The sequence below is a fragment of the Dipodomys ordii genome, unplaced genomic scaffold (assembly GCF_000151885.1).
Source record: "Dipodomys ordii isolate 6190 unplaced genomic scaffold, Dord_2.0 Scaffold11, whole genome shotgun sequence".
Taxonomy (NCBI): domain Eukaryota; kingdom Metazoa; phylum Chordata; class Mammalia; order Rodentia; family Heteromyidae; genus Dipodomys; species Dipodomys ordii.
This window is the reverse complement of record NW_012267227.1, coordinates 15,068,185-15,086,724: the sequence shown is the minus strand read 5'-3', so window position 1 is coordinate 15,086,724 and position 18,540 is coordinate 15,068,185. Positions and strand designations below refer to the sequence as shown.

General features: G+C 38.6%; 1 protein-coding gene across 2 annotated transcripts in view; it reads left to right on the top strand.

The window, feature by feature from the left end:
* The window catches only part of Ctdspl2 (CTD (carboxy-terminal domain, RNA polymerase II, polypeptide A) small phosphatase like 2), a 63,618-nt gene extending 49,124 nt beyond the window's left edge, over window positions 1–14,494 (top strand). For both annotated transcript variants that reach the window (XM_013010122.1, XM_013010121.1), the window contains exons 11-13: window positions 4,193–4,319; window positions 6,255–6,350; window positions 10,235–14,494. In XM_013010122.1, the coding sequence (XP_012865576.1) occupies window positions 4,193–4,319; window positions 6,255–6,350; window positions 10,235–10,300 (289 nt within the window). In that variant the 3' untranslated portion in view covers window positions 10,301–14,494. The remainder of the gene's footprint in view (window positions 1–4,192; window positions 4,320–6,254; window positions 6,351–10,234) is intronic.
* Window positions 14,495–18,540: the final 4,046 nt, after the last annotated feature.

Sequence of the window (18,540 nt, the reverse complement as noted above, 5' to 3'; positions counted from 1 at the left end):
GATTGGGGGGAGAGAGGGTGGTGTAGTTTTTTTGTTTTGTTTTTTACTGTGTGCATGTTTTACCTTCTTATATCTGTGAAATGATGCATGTTATATACTACCTTTTTAATGGCATAAATTCGAGTTAATTTTAATAGGATCAAATTACATTTTTGTTTTTTCTGAGAGCAAACTCATCTTCTATCGAAAGAAAATGGTATACAACTCTACTTAGAAATTACATTGATTTATGGAAGTGGCGCTGTGGCTCAACTCTTGCCTTGAGCTGAAGAGCTGAGGGATAATGCCCAAGCCCAGAGTTCAAGCCCCACAACCAACAACAACAACAAAAATTATATTGATTTAGTTAATCAGCTTATCTGAATTCATTTCCTTGTATGTGCCCTGAATTATAACATATGCAGTGTATTCCTGGTTAGATAGGATTACTTTGGGTGATTTTAAAACATTTGGAAACTTATGTCCATTATTTCTTCCATCTGAGGTGAGACTTAAGTTGAGGCTCCAGCAGCCTTGCTTCATTTTCCAAGATGTAGGAGTTAGTCTTTTCCTTTTGGCCAAGAACAGAGAGAGATGATGACAAAAGGCTCATTGAAGGTTTCATGGCTGGCTATTAATTTTCATGTATTCTCTCTCTCATGTTAACTTAGTAAAACTTATTTTTCTTAGTAAACTTCTTTTTCTGCTGTTAATAATTCCTTTGTTCTTGAATGGTTGCAACTACATTGAAATGTTTTTCCTGATGAAAATACATTGCAAGTTATGCTTATTTCAAGCTAATTTTTACTAACAGAATATATATATATATATATTATTTTGCTTTAATAATTTTATTCATTCTGAAGATTTTTCTTCAGCACCTCCAATATTCCAGGGAAGTGGTGAGCAGTCTAAGCCCTTCCCTCTTGAAGCTTTCATTTTATTGAGAAATAAATCATAGTTATACTATTATATTATGTTGTAAATTATCCTTTTTTAATCTAGATTTTATAAGATCTAAACATTTGGTAGTTTAAGATGGTTTTATTTTATTTATTTATTTTTGTCGGTCGTGGGGCTTGAACTCTGGGCCTGGGCGCTGTCCCTCAGCTCTTCAGCTCAAGGCGAGCGCTCTACCACTTGGGCTACAGCACCACTTCCAGTTTTTTAGCGATTTATTGGAGACAGGAGTCTTACAGTTTTTCCTGCCCGGGCTGGCTTTGAACCGCGATCCTCAGATCTCAGCCTCCTGAGTAGCTAGGATTACAGGCGTGAGCCACCAGCGCCCGGCTAAGATGGTTTTAAACTTGAAACAAGAAAAGGTTTTTGAATATATTTGACTTGTATGTTAGTTTTAAAGTAGAATAAGATATTCCAAAAATCTCTGAAACTAATGTTTAAATGCAGATTTTCTATGTGCTGTTAGATGAGTAGCACAAGAAATTTTTTTTTCTTTAGAAAAGTAATAGTGTATGCTGTTAATGCTCAGATTCCTAAGCATTGTCAGATTCCGGTTTTTTCTTCTGTCTTGGTGAACTTTGCCACTGTTGGCAAGGAGGAGGAGGCATTTGCATTCTATTCTTGCCTCCCCAGTTACCTCAGATCTAAATGTTTATATAAATATCTGTCATTTTTAACCCTTCCAAAGGCAGATGATCATTTGACTAATGAAACATTTCTTACAAGTAAGGGGAAAAATTTTTTTTTTTTTGGTTGGTCGTGGGGCTTGAACTCTGCGCCTGAGTGCTGTCCCTCAGCTCTTCAGCTCAAGGCAAGTGCTTTACCACTTGAGCCACAGCGCCACTTCGGTTTTTTCTGGTGGTTTATTGGAGATAGGAGTCTCACAGTCTTTCCTGCCCGGGCTGGCTTTGAACTGCGATCCTCAGATCTCAGCCTCCTGAGTAGCTAGGATTACAGGCGTGAGCCACCAGCGCCCGGCTTGTAAGGGGAAAATTTTTGTCACTACTTTATCTGTAAAATCCTTCCTCTTTGCCATCACCATTTTGTGTGTGTGTGTGTGCGTGTGCACAATCGCACGCGTGCACTTGCACACGCCCGCCTGGAGCTTGAATTCAGGACTTGGTTACTGTCCCTGAGCTTTTGTGTTCAAGGCTAGCACTGTACCACTTGAGCCACTGCTCTCCTTCCAGATTTTTAGTGGTTAATTGGAAATAACAGTCTCAGAGGCTTTCCTACCTAGGCTGGCATCAAACGTGATTCTTGCATCTCAGCCTTTTGAGTATCTAGGAGTATAGGCATGAGCCACCAGCACCCAATTTGTACAAGTACTTTTCAGTTTGCTTATGTTATTTAAAATTTTTTTAGGGTTTTTTGATCTGTAACAGAGTTTTGGGGTAGAAAATACTTTTCTAATGGAGGGACAAAGGGTAAACAAATGCAGGAGTGGTAATCAACTAGACATTGATGGGAAGGAAAAACTGGGAAATAGCAAGAAAAGGAGTGACACTGTCCAAAAAGAACTGTACTCTTTACCTGACTTATGCAGCTGTTGGAATCACCTCTGTTATATCACCTTTATAATAACAATTAGAAAATAAAAGTTAAAATTAAAAAAAAGAAACTACTTCCTAAAATTGCATAGTTAAAAATGTAGAAATAAGGACTGAAGGCATGGCTCAAGTGGTAAGAGTACCTGTTGAGGGCAAGCACAGTGAGTTTTAAGGCCCTGAATTCAAACTCTAGTACTGCCAAAACAAAACTCACAACACAAAAGACTGTTTCCTAGGTGCTAATGGCTCACACCTATAATCCTAGCTACTCAGGAGGCTGAGATCTAGAGGTGCATAGTTCAAAGCCAGCCAAGGCAGAAAAGCCCTTGAGACTTCAGTTTCCATTTAACCAGTAAAAAGCCACACTTGGAGGTATGCCTCAAGTGGCTGAAAGCCAGCTTTGAGTAAGATGGAGACCCTGAGTTGAAGTCCTGGTACCAGCAAAAACATAAATAAAAATAAGCACCATCAGCCACAACTTGAGTAGTCTGTAGTTCCTGGAAAACTCTCTAGTGGAATTAAAAGACAAGAAAGAAAAACTACCGGGCTGGGAAGATGGCTCAGTGGTAGAGCACTTGCCTTGCATGCATGAGGCCCTGGGTTCAATTCCTCAGCACCACATTAAAAAAAAAAAAAGCCGGAAGTGGCGCTGTGGCTCAAGTGGTAGAGCGCTAGCCTTGAGCTGAAGAGCTGAGGGACGGTGCCCAGGCCCAGAGTTCAGGCCCCGCGACCGGACCAAAAAAAAAAAACAAAAACTACCAATTGACTAATATACAGAATGTAGTATTTCAAGGTGAAAAAACAGTATATTTGAGTCAGCTTTTCGTAATAGGGACTAGTATTTTGAATATAAATGGAGGTTCTATAATTACTATAGTATGTCTTATGAAAATCTTTAATAGCTTTTAAAATTATACTTTTTATTTAGCATCTAAAATTGGTGAAGTATCAGTTTATATTTATAGTACTTAAGTCTGAATTTGCCATTCCCTCCAATCAGATTTTTTTTTTAAATGATCATACACATACACTAAATTAAAAGAAAACAGAAGTGTTTAGGAAAAGTTGATATGATGGAAAGTTTGGCCCCAGAAGCACCTCTTCTCAAAAACTGAAAGGAAAACTAAACTAAAAACAAAAACAACTAAATGCCAATACAAAAACATTCCTTCTCATATTTTTTATTCTGGCATGTACAGGGATAGGGAGGCTGTGTGGTCTACTGGTTAGAGCAAAGGACTGGGAGCCAGGAGGATCCTGGGTTCCAATGCGGGGCTAACCACTGACTTACTGTGTGACCTTGGGCAAGTCACTTGTGCGTCAGTCAACCATCTGGAAAATTGGTTTAAAAGCAGGACCTCGCTGACAACCAGATGCTGCATCTGAGCTGAGCTTTCCTGGGTAAATAAATTACAAAAACACTTCAGAATTTTTGACCCCCTTTATAATTTAATGTGACATGTTAGGATAAAACAAAGTTCTTTAAGGCATGGCAATGTTTGGTTGTACAGTTTCAGTTTGCTAAGAATTTGTATAGTAAAGCTATAGTCCAAAGTTTATGTCCAGTATTTGTATTTTTTAAATTTCCTTTGTGAGAAAAAATAATGACTTAACCTACATAACCTGTGGAATATATATGTTTGAGTATATGTAGTATGGAGGTCTTCTGTTTTGTTTAATTTATTTTTATTTTTTATGTTTAGGCATCGGCTTTTCCGTGAACATTGTGTTTGTGTACAAGGAAACTATATAAAGGACTTAAATATCCTTGGAAGGGATCTTTCAAAAACAATAATAATTGACAACTCACCACAAGCCTTTGCATATCAGGTAGGAAAAGGACTGTTAAATTGGAAAAAATATAATGATGACATTTTGCTAAAAAGAATATGATAGGAGATAATAGAATTTTTCCTGATGGCATTTCCAACATAAATGGAGAAAATCTGAAATGAAAACTCTTTAGTAGTAAATCAAAGTGAAAAAGAGCTGTAGGAATACATCATTTAATAGCAGTCTTATTAGTTATTAAGTCAGTAGTTATCAACATGTTTGAGAATTATAATTGGCCTGTGCATATTCTCATCTGCTTGATTCTGAAATAGTTTTTAGACTATTTTGTCAAAACATTTGTACCTTTTGTTAATATTTCTTTGACTTGTAACTAAAGCTAAAGATGTTTTCTTTACAAAATATAGTGTCTGTATTATGACTATGTCCTTGGGGTATCATTTGTGAAATTTGTTTCATAGTCAGTGTAAAATAGGAATTGGGGTGTAGGCCTTGTAGCTTCTGTTTCAAAAAAGAAAAAGTTGTTGGGCACCAGGGCTCACGTCTGTAATGCTATTCAGAGACTAAGATCTCATGATTGTGGTCTAAAGCCAATCTGGGTAGACAAATCTGAAAGACTGTCATTTACAATTAACCAGCAACTACCCACAAATGGAAGTGTGTCTCAAGTGGTATACTACCAGTCTTCAGCAAAAAAAATAATAAGCCAGAGCCTGAGGCCCTGAGTTCAAGTACCAGTACCAGCACCAAAAAAAGGAGGTTAGGGAGGTTTGCCTGGTGGTATATGCCTTCAATCTAGCATTTGGGAGGATGAGACAAGAGGATCATGAGTTTTGAGGCCAGCCTCAACTGCATAGTGATATCTTCTCTCTAAAAATAAGTGGAGACAGGGAAAAAGCTATGTAGTATTGAAAGGTGTTCACTTTAAGTTACTAGCTTCTTTGTTTTGGATAATGTTGATTTATTTTTTATTTTTGGGTCCGGTGGTGGGGCCTGAACTCTGGGCCTGGGCACTGTCCCTCAGCTCTTCAGCTCAAGGCTAGCACTCTACCACTTGAGCCACAGCACCACTTCCAGCTTTTTTCTTTTTGCTTATGTGGTGCTGAGTAATTGAACCCAGGGCCTCATGCATGCAAGGCAAGCGCTCTACCACTGAGCCACCTTCCCAGCTCCGGTAATGTTGATTTTTGAGTGCAGGACTTTACCACTGTATTATATGCACAGCTGTAAGTGCCTACTTTTGTTTTTTTGTGTTTGAAATGTTTTTTTAACAATTTGACTGAAGCCTAGTTACACATGTTCTTTGATTGCTTAATCCTAGGAGTTTTAAGAATAGCCTTTATTGCCAGCACTGGTAGCTCATGCCTGTAATCAGTCCTAGCTATTCAAGAGGCTGAAATCTGAAGATCACGGTTCAAAGCCAGCCCGGGCAGGAAAGACTGTGAGACTCCTGTCTCCAATAAACCGCTAAAAAACCGGAAGTGGTGCTGTAGCTCAAGTGGTAGAGCGCTCACCTTGAGCTGAAGAGCTGAGGGACAGCGCCCAGGCCCAGAGTTCAAGCCCCATGACCAAAAACAAACAAAAAAAATGTGTATGTTTTCTGTTAGTATTCTTTGTTTATACTGGCAATATGCACTCCAGTGCATAACACTGTAACATAGTAGCTATTTCTTGAATGAATAAAGGAAGCTTTTAAAGTTATGTTAATTGCCCTTACAAAACTTGTTTTAATAGAACTTTCTTATTTAGCTTAGTATGCACTGAGAAAAATGAAACTGAAAAATCAGACTTCAATCTATATCTATACCACCTCTTGTCTCTTGTAATACTGTTCATCAAAGAAAATTCTGGTGGTATTCCTTTTCAAAGGAACTTTTAGATTACTGTTTAGTTAAGTATGTTTATTTTTAAAATTTTTTTCCAAAGTAGCAAAATACAAGTAAAAAGAATTTAATCATCTATTTATTATTTTAGCTTTCTAATGGAATCCCTATAGAAAGCTGGTTTATGGATAAAAATGACAATGAACTCCTAAAATTGATTCCATTTCTGGAGAAGCTTGTAGAACTGGTAAGTGTGTCTTCCAATCCTTCCATTGTGATTTTGTTTGCTCAGATATATCCAATAGGAAGTAATGCTGTGGCTCAAGTGCCAGCCTAGAATAAGAAGGCAAAGGGACTGTGCCCAAGTCCTGAGTTTAAGCCCCACTACTAATTCACATAAAAAAAGTAACAATAATTATTCATTAAAAAGTAATATTGAGAGGCTAGGAATGTGGCTTAGTGGTAGAGTGATTACCTAGAATGCATGAGGCCCTGAGTTTGATTCCTCCCTACCACATAAAAACTAAATAAAATTTATTTTTAAAAAATTAAAAATAAATGATATTGAATAAATATCCATTTTATACTTTTGTTGTTGTTGGTGGTGGTGGTTGTGGCTTGAACTCAGGGTCTGGACATTGTCCCTGAGCCTCTTTGTACTCAAAAGAGTACAAAGCCATTTGAGCCATAGCACCACTTCTGATTTTTGAGTGGTTAATTGGCTATCAGTGTCTCACAAGGACTTTTCTGCCCAGGCTGGCTTTGAACCACAATCATCAGGTCTCACGCTCCCGAATACTTAGGTTCATAGGCATGAGCCATCAGCACCCAGCTATACTGACTAAAAAGTTAATTGTGAGCTAACTGTGACACAACATCTGTAATCTCAGTACTCAGGAGGCTGAATCAGGAGTGAGTTCCACCTGTTGGATCACATAGTGAAGATGTCTCAAAAAAAAAAAGTTAACTGGTGGGAGATATTGAGGCAAAGGTTGAAAAGAACTATATGTTTTCTTTCTGTAATAGTTAATATAAATATTGGGGCAAAGGTTGAAAAGAATTGTGGGTTTTTTCTGTACTATAACGTAATACAGGTGTGCAGTTGAAATAAAAAAGGCTCATTCCCAAGTGAGGCACAGTGGTACAATACATTTAATACTAGCTACTTAGAAAGTAGAGGCAAGGGAATCATGAGTTTGAATTCAGCCTGGATATTCTATCAGAAATAAAGATCAAGCAAGATGCTGGTGGCTCACTTGTCATTCTGGCTATTTGAGGCCAGCCTGAGCAGAAACATTTATGAGATACCTTTTTAACCAACAGCTGGACATGATGACGCCCAATCTATATCGTCCCAAGCTATGTGGAAAGCTGAGACCAGGCAACTGTAATTGTCGGCCAGCCCAGACAGCAATAAGACTGAGAGCAGCTAGTGCAGTGGCATATGCCTGTAGCCATAGCAATGATGGGAAGCCTGAAGAAGACAATTGCAACTCAGATAGGCAGTGAAAAGCAGGGCTGGATGCATGGTCAGTAGTAGAGCACAAGGCTAATAAGTGCGAGACCCTGAATTTAAACTCTAGTACATTCAAAACAAAACAAAAGGGCTGAGAATATAGGTCCAGTGGTAAGAGTGCTTGCCTTGGGTTTAATCCCAAGAATTGAGGGGAGAGGGTCCTGTGTTACATTTGCACGCTTGAGAGCTAAAGGGTCTGGATGGCTGTTTTAGAGTCTTCATAATAAAACATACACAAAACAGAAGTATGAAGAGTTCAATTCTGGGGGCCTCGGTGGCAATATAAGAATGAGTTTGGCCTTGGTCTCTAGTTCCAAAATCCAGAGATTTTGTCAACCCTATGGCTCAGGGTTAGCCTTAGGGAGCCAAAAACATGATTATGGTAGGAATAGCAGCCTCTCAGATGTTCTCAAGAGATGGAGGCACTGGACAGTGTGGCAAATGCAGCAGAGACTCCTGAAAAGTGAGCTAATGACTTGGGAGTCACTGGATACACAAATATTGGCAGATCCCAGAGAGTAATGATTTGGGAACAGGTTTTAAATAGCATCCTGACCTGTAACTGCTAGGGTTCTGTTGTAAGATGTATGAATGAATGGGAGGTCAGCATGGGGGGCAGGGGCAAAGAAAGAGCCCCCCCATCTCCAGATGATAGTTGGTATTTAGAGAAATGAATCAGTGGCCAGTAATTTGGACCAAAAGACTACGGAAAGATCTTTAATGTAAGCAAAGGAAGAAGTGATTGCTAAGTAAAATAAATAGGCCAGTAGCATTGGGGAAGAGTAGGTTTTGAACAGGGCTTCTCTTCCACATGCAGTGGCAGAGAACTGCTAGGTTGGAGGCAGGGATGTTCACACCCTGGGAAAGGAATGGGGCTCAAAATGAAGTGGGATCTCACCAGGGTTCCCATGGTCTCTTAGGTGCATTTAAAAGTTACTTTAAGCCAGGTGCTGGTGGCTCACGCCTGTGTAATCCTAACTACTCAAGAGGCTGAGATCTGAGGATCTAGGTTCAAAGCCAGCCCAGGAAGGAAAGTCCATTAGACTCTTACCTCCAGTTAACTACCAGAAAACCAGAAGTGTCGCTGTGGCTCAAGTGGTAGGGTGCTCTCCTTGAGCTGAAGAGCTCAGCGCCCAGGTGCAGAGTTCAAGCCCCATGGCTGACCAAAAAAAAAAAAAAAAGTTACTTTAGCCAGGCATTGGTGGCTTGCTCCTGTCATCCTAGTTACTCAGGAGACTGAGATCTGATGATCCTGGTTCTAAGTCAGCCTAGTCTGTGATTCTTTATTGAGTCTTTAATTGAGTCTTTATCTCTAGTTAATCACCAGTAAACAGAAGTGGTACTGTGGCTCTTAGTGGTAGAGCACTAGCCTTGAGCAAAAGAGCTCAGGGACAACACCCAGGCCCTGATTTCAAACTCCATTACCGACCCAAAACCCCCACTATTTTAAGGGCTTGGAGGCATGGCTCATGTGGTAGAGCACCAGCCAGTGACAAAAACACATCAGATAACTGAGTTCAGGTTTCCATCTTGTACAGAAAAAAAAAGTTACTTTAAGCCAGGCATCAGTGGCTCAGGTCTGGGATCTGGCTGAGATCTGAGGATCATAGTTTGAAGCCAGCCCAAGCAGGAAAGTCTGTGAGACTCTTCTCTTATCTCCAGTTAACCACCTAAAAACTAAAGTGGAGCTGTGGCTCAAAGTGGTAGAGTGGTAGCTTTGAGCAAAATAGCACCAGGAGATCGCCTAGGGCTTGAGTTCAAGCCCCATTCAGGGACAATAGCCAGACCCTGAGTTCAAAACCCAGGACTGGCATCAGAAAATGAGTACTTTAAAATTATAATTTATATTAATAGTATGCCTGCCTGTATTTCACATTTAAATTCTTATGCCTCACTATTTCAGAGAGCTTTCTCTTACAAGTCACTGAATTGTTTTGCTTTCATAATTTATATCTAAAATTAATGTTTTTCACTGAAACTTTATTCTAGGAATATTTTCTTCTCAAATTTTAAGACAAATATAAAAAGTAGAATATAGTAGATTTTAACCCTTTTATCTATCTGTTGATTTTTAACTTTAGTTTAATGGTTGTAATGAATTGAAACTTCAATTAAATTCAATGAAAATGTTTAAATTTAAATTGAATTCCAAGTTAACTGTGTCTGTGTTATATCTCTATATAGTCATCTCTTGATATCCCTTTGGGATTGGTTCCCAGATTTCCTGCTGAATAAAATCATGTTTAAGCCCATTATATAATGAATAGTAGTGTTTGTGTGGATCCTATGCATATCTTACCAAACGCTTTTAAATCATCTCTAAATTACCATAGTGGTAATGTAAATACTCTCTAAATAGACTATTTGCCAGTGAACCATCTGGGAAACAAGTCTGTACATACATTACTATTACATTTCCTCTAAAGCCAACAGTGGTTGAATGTACAAATGCAAACCTGTGGATATTAGAAGGCTAACTAATTTGCAAGCACAGTAATAATATAAGTCATAAAGCAAGATTAAGGTATATTTTTTCTGTAAAGAAAGAAGGTTTATAATGTTACAGGGATAATATTTTTAAATTGTCTTTTTAAATATTTGTCTTTTTTCCACAGAATGAAGATGTCCGGCCTCACATCAGAGACAGATTTCGCTTGCATGATTTGCTGCCCCCAGATTAAATACAAAGACTTGTCAAATCACTGAAGGGGGAAAGAATGCAGGACCCTTTTGGACTAAGACAAAAACATTGCCATTACTGTTGAAATTTTGCATTTTTGTACCCCGTCTTGCTTTTCTTATCTTTGGTGCCCAATAATAATCAAGGGTTACAGAAAGAGACTTTATCTATCTCAGATTGAATACATACAGTAGGTAGGCTAAAACAGAAGAGTCTTTAGAACTAGTGCAACTCCAGTGAAATTTTTTTATGTACAGGACATCTGCAGTTTATAAAGAATTCTGTTTCTGCCACCAGCAGTTTGACCTGTAGTTCCACAGGATTTTATGATAATAACAGAGATGAAAATGGACTTTTATTTTCTCTCTGTTTGGTGCTCTAAGTGGGTTTGTAGCCACTTTTCTGTTACTTTACGATTCTCATTTCAACAGGAATGGCCAGTAAAAGTTGTTTTATTTTTCCTGTTAAGGTTTATAACCTTTTTACATTTTTGACCTGTAGTAGATTAGAATTTCATTATGCATTCCTTTTAGTTGAGGCGCTTCATAGTTTTCTGGAAATAGTCAGTTTTTAGTTTTTTTATTATACATTTGAATGGCCGTTTTCCTGCTTTGTCTGCCTGCATATTGTATATTTGTTTAAAAATATTCTCTACTTTTAGTCCATGTAAGTTTCATTTAGAAAGATATGCATTTATATTTTGTTTCTGTAATATTCTACTGTAGGTGAAATCTTTTCAAAAATCAAGAGACTGGGTAGATAAGAAAATATGAATGACTAATATTCAAAAGTTTAAACCATTGTGATGGCATGTATTCCCAAATGATAATATCTTGCAATGGCACACAGATTTAATGGATAAAGGTATACCTCAGACCTCACTGTGCTCACCAATCTTTGAGGAGAAGGAGTTCGGTCACCTGTTGGGCTTGATTTAGTTACTGCTGCCTTTGGTTTTCTCTAGGAATGGAAGTATTCAGCACAGTGGCTCAGTATTTTTAGTTACTTTGCATGGGCTGGTAGTACCTCTGTTATGCTCTTGGTTACAATCAATTTAAAATGCTGTGTAACAGTCTTGGTACCTCACAGTAGCTATGCATAGTCTTGTGGCACAGTACACTCCCAAGCCACCAATGCTCTCATAGTGGTTTTCTATGCTATATGAAAATAGTCTTCAAGCCTTGGTTCTCTAATGCAGCTACCACAAGAGGTTGATATTTTTATAGTGGCGTGTAATCTCCTTTTCAGGGGGCTTTTTATGGAAGGTAGAATTTGTAAAAGTTAGTATGCTTTGCCTCTCAACTGCATTAACATGCCACAGGCTCAGACTGTTTTTGTGTAAAGGATGTCAAAGAACGGCACTTTTTCTAAAGAGAAGTTTGATATTTTGTATGCTTGTTAAGAAAGTACAGTATTGGAAATTAAAGGTGGACAACTGATAATTGAGGAGTATGTCAGTTAATTTTTTATGTATATTACCTGTTTACTTGTACAACTTATTGTACAAATTACATGCAGCTTCATTTTCAAATGAATCCTTAAAATAAGGAAATCTTTTTAGGAAAACATTTAATTTTTGTATTTTTGATTTTAAAGGCATGAGTTATGTCAAGTTTTCAGTGTATTAATGAAGATTTTAACTTTTCATCAGGTTGAGTGTTTTCTTACTATATTATCTGTTGTGTATGTAGTTAGCATATTGTGTCACTGAACTGTTTAAAAATCTAGCATGTAGAGCAAGCCTGTTTTGTGGAAAATCCTTATTCACTTAAAAAATAATCATGGCAGATTTTCTGCAAAAAAAAAAAGCAAAAGCATTGCAATTCAGAATACTGATTTTTTTTTTAATTTAAAGAAAGGTATTTTGCTTGCAGGAAAAATACTACAGATTCATTTTAATGAGAATCTTTGAAATGTATTTATCTTTAGGGCATCTGGGCATCTTTATGCTGTTTGTCTTATTGTCTTTCTTGAAATAAAATGTACATATGTTACCTTTACATATGCGCTTGCTCAAAATTGTGAACCTAGTTACATTTCCCCCATCCCTCCTATTTTATGCTCAAATGGCAAACCCCAAAACCTATATAATACCTGAATTTTCAGAACACTTCAAAATTGCTGAAAGTTTTCTGATGAAGTGAATACTCAAAGGGTCTTCCCATAACTTAAAGGAAAATGTGCCCGTGGGCACTTTAATAATGAAAAGCAACTTTTAATCATCTTTTATTAGTGGTAAAGTTGTTTTCTATCCTATAGTAGAAAACTTCCCTTAAGTCAATTGATAAAATGAATCAAACATAACCAGCTTCTATAAAAAAAAAATTAGAGAAATTTTATGTAGCCTAAGATGATTTCTTGAGACCAAATTAATATTTTTTTCTATTACTTTATTCAGGTAAAGTTGTTGAAACAAAAATTTAGCCAGCTTCCTTCCACCTTAATGTTTTATCTTCCCATCGTACCTTTTTGATAGATACTGAACACTTCCATTTAGTTTATTTGTTGGAGGTGTTTGTGTCTTTTGAATGAGATGTGCCCAGCCCATCAGCTCCCGCAGGAAACATGACTGTAGTAATAGTGCAGGATTGATGGATTCTTGAGGTGACCCAGGAATTGACCTGTGTACACATTACAGCTCTAAAGTATCTATTAAAATCGTGCTATTCCCAGTAACAATATCTGACTTTCAAGACATTCTTTTAAATATTTGTATCATGGTTACAGTGGATATTTTCATTGGTTGTGCTTTTTAATTCCATGTAATATATGTAGCCCTAATCAGATTTATCACTGCATTTCTCTTTGGGTCCTAAAAAGAGGACTTATGACAATTCATAACCATAAATTGTTTTATATTAGCTAGTATGTATATTTATTTATCCAATGGCTTTATCTGTTTCCCAAAATTGGTTTGGGATTTGTTGAAAGCATTGTGTAACTTCTATAAATGGCTATTTTCTTGTAATTGTCAGTGAAATGGATGTGTACATTTTCTTAAAAAAAATATTTCTCTGGGGTAGTTTTGTTCATTTGTTTTTCTTAGGGTTAACATAAGAGTGGCGCTTTTTTTTTTCCTACATTATCATTTGCCAGTGACTTTTTCAGCTAGATTTAACTTTCATTCAACTTTCTAAAGACATTTGTTTCCCATTGTTTTATTGTCAACTTGCCTAACAGAGACTTCATCTCACCAATGAAGAAAACATTTCATTATTCCTACAGATCTTTCCAGCGAGCACAGAATTCTTCATAAGGACCTGATCACTTCCACATCTGTGTCAGTCACATAAAATCTGAAATGTAAAGGACAATGAAGCCTTCATTTATTTGTACTAATATGGTGTTATATACTACATCATTAGATAGTTAAGGTTTTCTGACCTGACTTCTCTTTGTCTTCCTAGGTATTTATTTTTTACCTCTTTTAATCTGTATGTCTAAATTAACTTAGTTTATAGTTACCCACCGAATAACTATGCCAAGCAACTAGGAAAGAATGTTTATTTTATTTCCCCTTATAGGGGAAGAGTGGACTGGGAACAAAAATGTATGGGCCAAAAGGCCTTAGGTTGTCATTCACTTTCTTATTCCTCTCATGAGCTATAAATGAGTATAGTATTTTTTCAGTGCTGATGTATTTGATTATGTCATTAGTTTTCATGTCTTCCCTGAGTTGAAAGCCTGCTAGGAGTTTGTATAAAATACATTTAAAATTTTCAGAATAAGAACCAAATCTCACTACTTATATTTAAATGCTACTTAAATTATTATTGGAATCCAAGTCTCACTAACCTAGGATACATTTTTATAAAATGTTTCTCTGTATCTTGAAATTATTTGCTCCAGAGGTAAGAGTTCTGGGGGTAGATAGAACATATTTCGAGATCTTTTTAAAAAGGGGTTAAGAGAGCAACAAGTTTATACTAGCTTATGGTTTTGATACTAGCATTTTAAGATACATCAGTGGTTCTCAAACCTGACTGTTCACTAGGATTACTCTGAGAAGCTTTTAGAATACAGATTCCCAAAGCCTACCCTGGAAAAACTATCTGTTGTGTCTAGATTTGGCTGAGAGTTCTGTATTTTTTAAAGCTCTCCTGAGTAATTCTGATGGACAAGTTTGGGAAATCCCTGTTTTAAATAATGTGACAGTGGTTTGAGAGTAGGTAACAAAATAAAGGTTTACCAGACATCTCTGTGGTAGAGTTTTTCTTCCTTTTTTTTTTTAAACTGGGACCAGATTTCACTTATTCAAGATACATGGAGGAATAAAAAAGATCGAGGCTACTGCTCATTATTTTTGTCTTTCATACGTTTAATAGTTTGCATTTCTAGGACTTGGAATAGTTGATCATACACAGCTGAAGGACATGTCCCTGAATGAGACCATTATATATATTAACAAATATTTCACTATTTTTTTATTTTATAAATCTTTGTAGAAATAAGCAATGAGAAGCTGCTTTCATCTTTTGAAATGGAACTTTTCAAGGCAGTGTCCTTTCAGCATTAAGGTAGGGTGGAATTAATATTCTCCCCACCTATTTCCACGTGAATCAATATAAAGTCATAAACATTTAAAATCTCAATTTAATTCCTACTTATTTACTATGCAGTATAGCCGTGAACAAGTATGTAGATTTAGTTTTCTCATCTTCAAATGCCCTGATCACCCTACCTCACAGGGTTGTTGTGGGGATAAATAAAACTTTTATGGACGTACTTTTCTTCGATGATGATTTTTCAGCCATTAGAAGCAATATAATTTTAACAATTCATGTACAGTTTTTTCCACCTTGCCTTTTTATAGTAATCTTCAGGACAAACCTATATATAGCCTATATATATATATATATGTATGTATATATATATAAGCTATATACAGATGAAAAAAAAACAGATCCTCAGGAAACTGGCTTTAGAGAGGGCTATGGCCTGAAGCCAAGTTTCAGGTCTTTCTGATTCTGAGAAACCTGAATTATGACATGCTATATCCTCATCTTAGCACTTATGTATAATCGTGGCTTTGCATGCATACAAAACTTTTTCAAGCTTGTAAGTCAAACTGAACAATAAGATGTTTTAAAAGATAAGGAATATAAATGGTTACTTGAAAGTACCACTTTTAAACTAAAAGTAAACTCTAGCTTCTAAGTGTACTGGTGGCCCTAAGGGGTATCTAACTAGCTTCTACCAAAGCATTTCCAATGATAGGTGGGAAGCTACAAGTCATGTTACAGCTTAGGCTTGGGTATAAATGTTGGTACTATTCTAATAAAAAATGAAAAGGTAGTCAAGACCCAAGACTGTTCAAGTGGCCAACATTTGAGATCAGTGACCATAAACTTAATGATTACCATGGGTAATGGATTTATATTCTATGTAGGGACTAATCCAAATTGCATGTGTTTTATACATAGGATCTGGAGCTTTCTTAAAAATAATAGTCCATGTAGGTAGTGAGGGGGTCCTGAAGCTAGGTTCAATAATCTATGTCTAACCTCTAAATCAGCTGTGGAAAATCTGCAGACGGCTTTAGGAGGCCCACCTATTTTTGTATACTATACCAGTTTACAAAACAATGAGGAAAGTTTAGTGAGCAGTCCCACATACATTTCCATTTACCTGTCCAGGTCAACAAAATGTGACCATTTAAATGATTATATATAGACACTGAATTGGGAGTAAGGGGAGATAGGTGTTACTGTGCAGCCCAGACTGGTCTCAAACTTAAATCTTCCTGTCTCAGCGTGCTGAGTACTGGGATTACAGCGGTGTGTCACCGCACTTGGCTTGGTTCATAATATGTGTATTCCTTTTGGAAGTACTGGAGTTGGAACTTGAGGCCTTGTGACTCCAAACTTCTTTTGCTTTAGTTACTCTTCAGATAGGGTTTCACTTTTTTTTTTCCGCTGAGGCCTACCTTAAACCACAATCATCCTACTTATTACTCCCACTTAGCTGGGATTGCAGATGTGTACCACTTTTTGCCTTGTCTGACCTCGTACTGTGATTTTCCTCATTTCTCTAGTAGCTGGCCATCACAGATATAAAGCCAGCCCAGGCAGACTGCTGCACGCTACATAGTGAATGGATTGAGGCCAAGAAAGGAGAAAGTAGATTCACTGGGTGGCTAAAAAGCAGTAAAGAGATTTTTTTTGTCTTGTTGGTTATGGAGCTTGAACTCTGGGCCTAGGCACTGTCCCTGAGCTCTTCAGTTCAAGACTAGTGCTCTACCACTTGAGCCAGAGCACCACTTCCGGTTTTCTGGTGTTTAGTTGGAAGATAAGAGTCTCAGGACATTCCTGCCTGTGCTGGCTTTGAACCTTGGTCCTCAGATCTCAGTCTCCTGAGTAGACAGGATTACAGGCATGAGCCACCGGTGCCTGGCAAGAGAAATCTTGAGTAGGGTAGTAACAAGAGGCATGGAGATACATGGCTCCAAGGAGAAAACTGGGCACATCCTCAGAACTTGATGATAATGGGGGCCTGGAGCATTAGAAATTCAAAGATAATGCTCAGGGTTTCTACTTAAGCAACTACTAGATGTGTGTTGCCACCACTTAATCCCCCAAAGTATCATGTTTTCCTTCTTTTATAGTCTGTTGGTCACTGTTAGGTTTCTCCAGAAAACCAGATCAATAGAGAATGTATTTATAGATTTAAGGAATTGGCTTAGTTTGTAAGTGCTGGGCAAGCAGACTGAAGATTTGATGCTGTGGTCTGGAGGCAGAATTCCCATTCTGAGGATCTTCATTTGGACACAGTGGATGGATCTGCAGACATTTTGGAAGGTAATCTGCTTTTACTAACTAGATTTACATGTTAATCACATATAACACATTTACAGTAACTAAAACTGGGCAATATTGGTGTCTGGGCCTATTCCAGTTAACCATTATAGTCACTAAGATGATTGACCTTTACTTCTGAGATTGGTTCCTTCCTCTCCATTAACATTGCCTTACTATAGGCTCGCATTCTCCTTCATTCAGGCTAGAGGTCTATCTCAGTGGTAGATATGTGGCTCTGGATTTTATACTCAGTACAGCAAATCACGAAATATTTGTGTATGCAGGCACTACACCAAATGTTGAGTGATACCATTGTGAATATAATAAACTGTTTCCTCCGGGTCTTACATTCCTGCCTTCTCTCTCGCCTATTTTCAACCTTCCTTTATAAATGGATGCCTTATAAATAGATCACTGTTTCATACTTTTTAACTGGGCTGTAGAATAACTCTGGGAAGGCCATCTTTATAGAACGTTTATTCGTAGCTTTCTAAAAGTATACAAGGAACGTGGCCCAGTTTGCACTAGAAAGAACAGGAGTGGCCAGTCGCTATTTAACTTGAACGTTGTGCCAAGTACAAGTATATACAACTCCTCAGACCCTGCAGAGGAGCCCAGCGGCTCAAGGGCCAAGAGCTGAGCTCTTCTTCTGCACTTTTAGGATCAGTTTACCTGTTGGCTCAGTGTTTCTCGGATTGCTCTCTCCAGGCCAGGGGTCACCGCCTTCTTTCTACCGGAAACACCCTGGAGCACATTTTCCCCACGGTCTCTCCAAATCCAGTCTCACCTGCAAACCTCTGCTGCCGTTAAAGTATCTTTTTTACATTTCACCTCATAATGCTGCTTTTTGTTGCAGTCATCGCACTGTCCAAATTTGTTTACAAGGCGTCTCTCTCCGCGGTGCTTGGCCGAGGATAAGGTTTGAGTCTGTTTATGCCGAGCGCAGACGGAGGAGTCCCTGTGAGGCCGAAGAATCGATGCGCAGGCGTCGCGGGGCTCTGGACACCGGAGAAGCCCGGAGGACGCCGGCAGCCCTCCATCTCCCCGCCGCTGACTCGACGCCCGTTCCGCCTCGCTCTGGCTCCCCGCACCGGGCCGCAGGAACGCCGCCCTCGGTCCGCTCCGCTCGCTCCCCGCCGGCTCCCAGGGAAGTGGGGTGCCCTCTGGAGGCCGGGGAGGCCTGGCCACCATTCCGATCGCTGAGTGGTGAGAACGGAGGACCCGCATCCCGGCGGTGGCTCGGGGCTCCGGGGACCGGAGGGAGGGTGCGGGCAAGCGGCCGAGCGCGGTGGAGAGGACGCGCGAAAGCCTCGCGCCCGGCGGAGGACCTCCCGATAACTTCCCCCACTTACTTGGCCCTCCGGCGGCCCAGGCTGGGCTGACAGTCTCCCAGTCTCCGGCGAGCCGCGGGAACCGCCCCCAGTTCCCGCCCCCAACCCCTGCC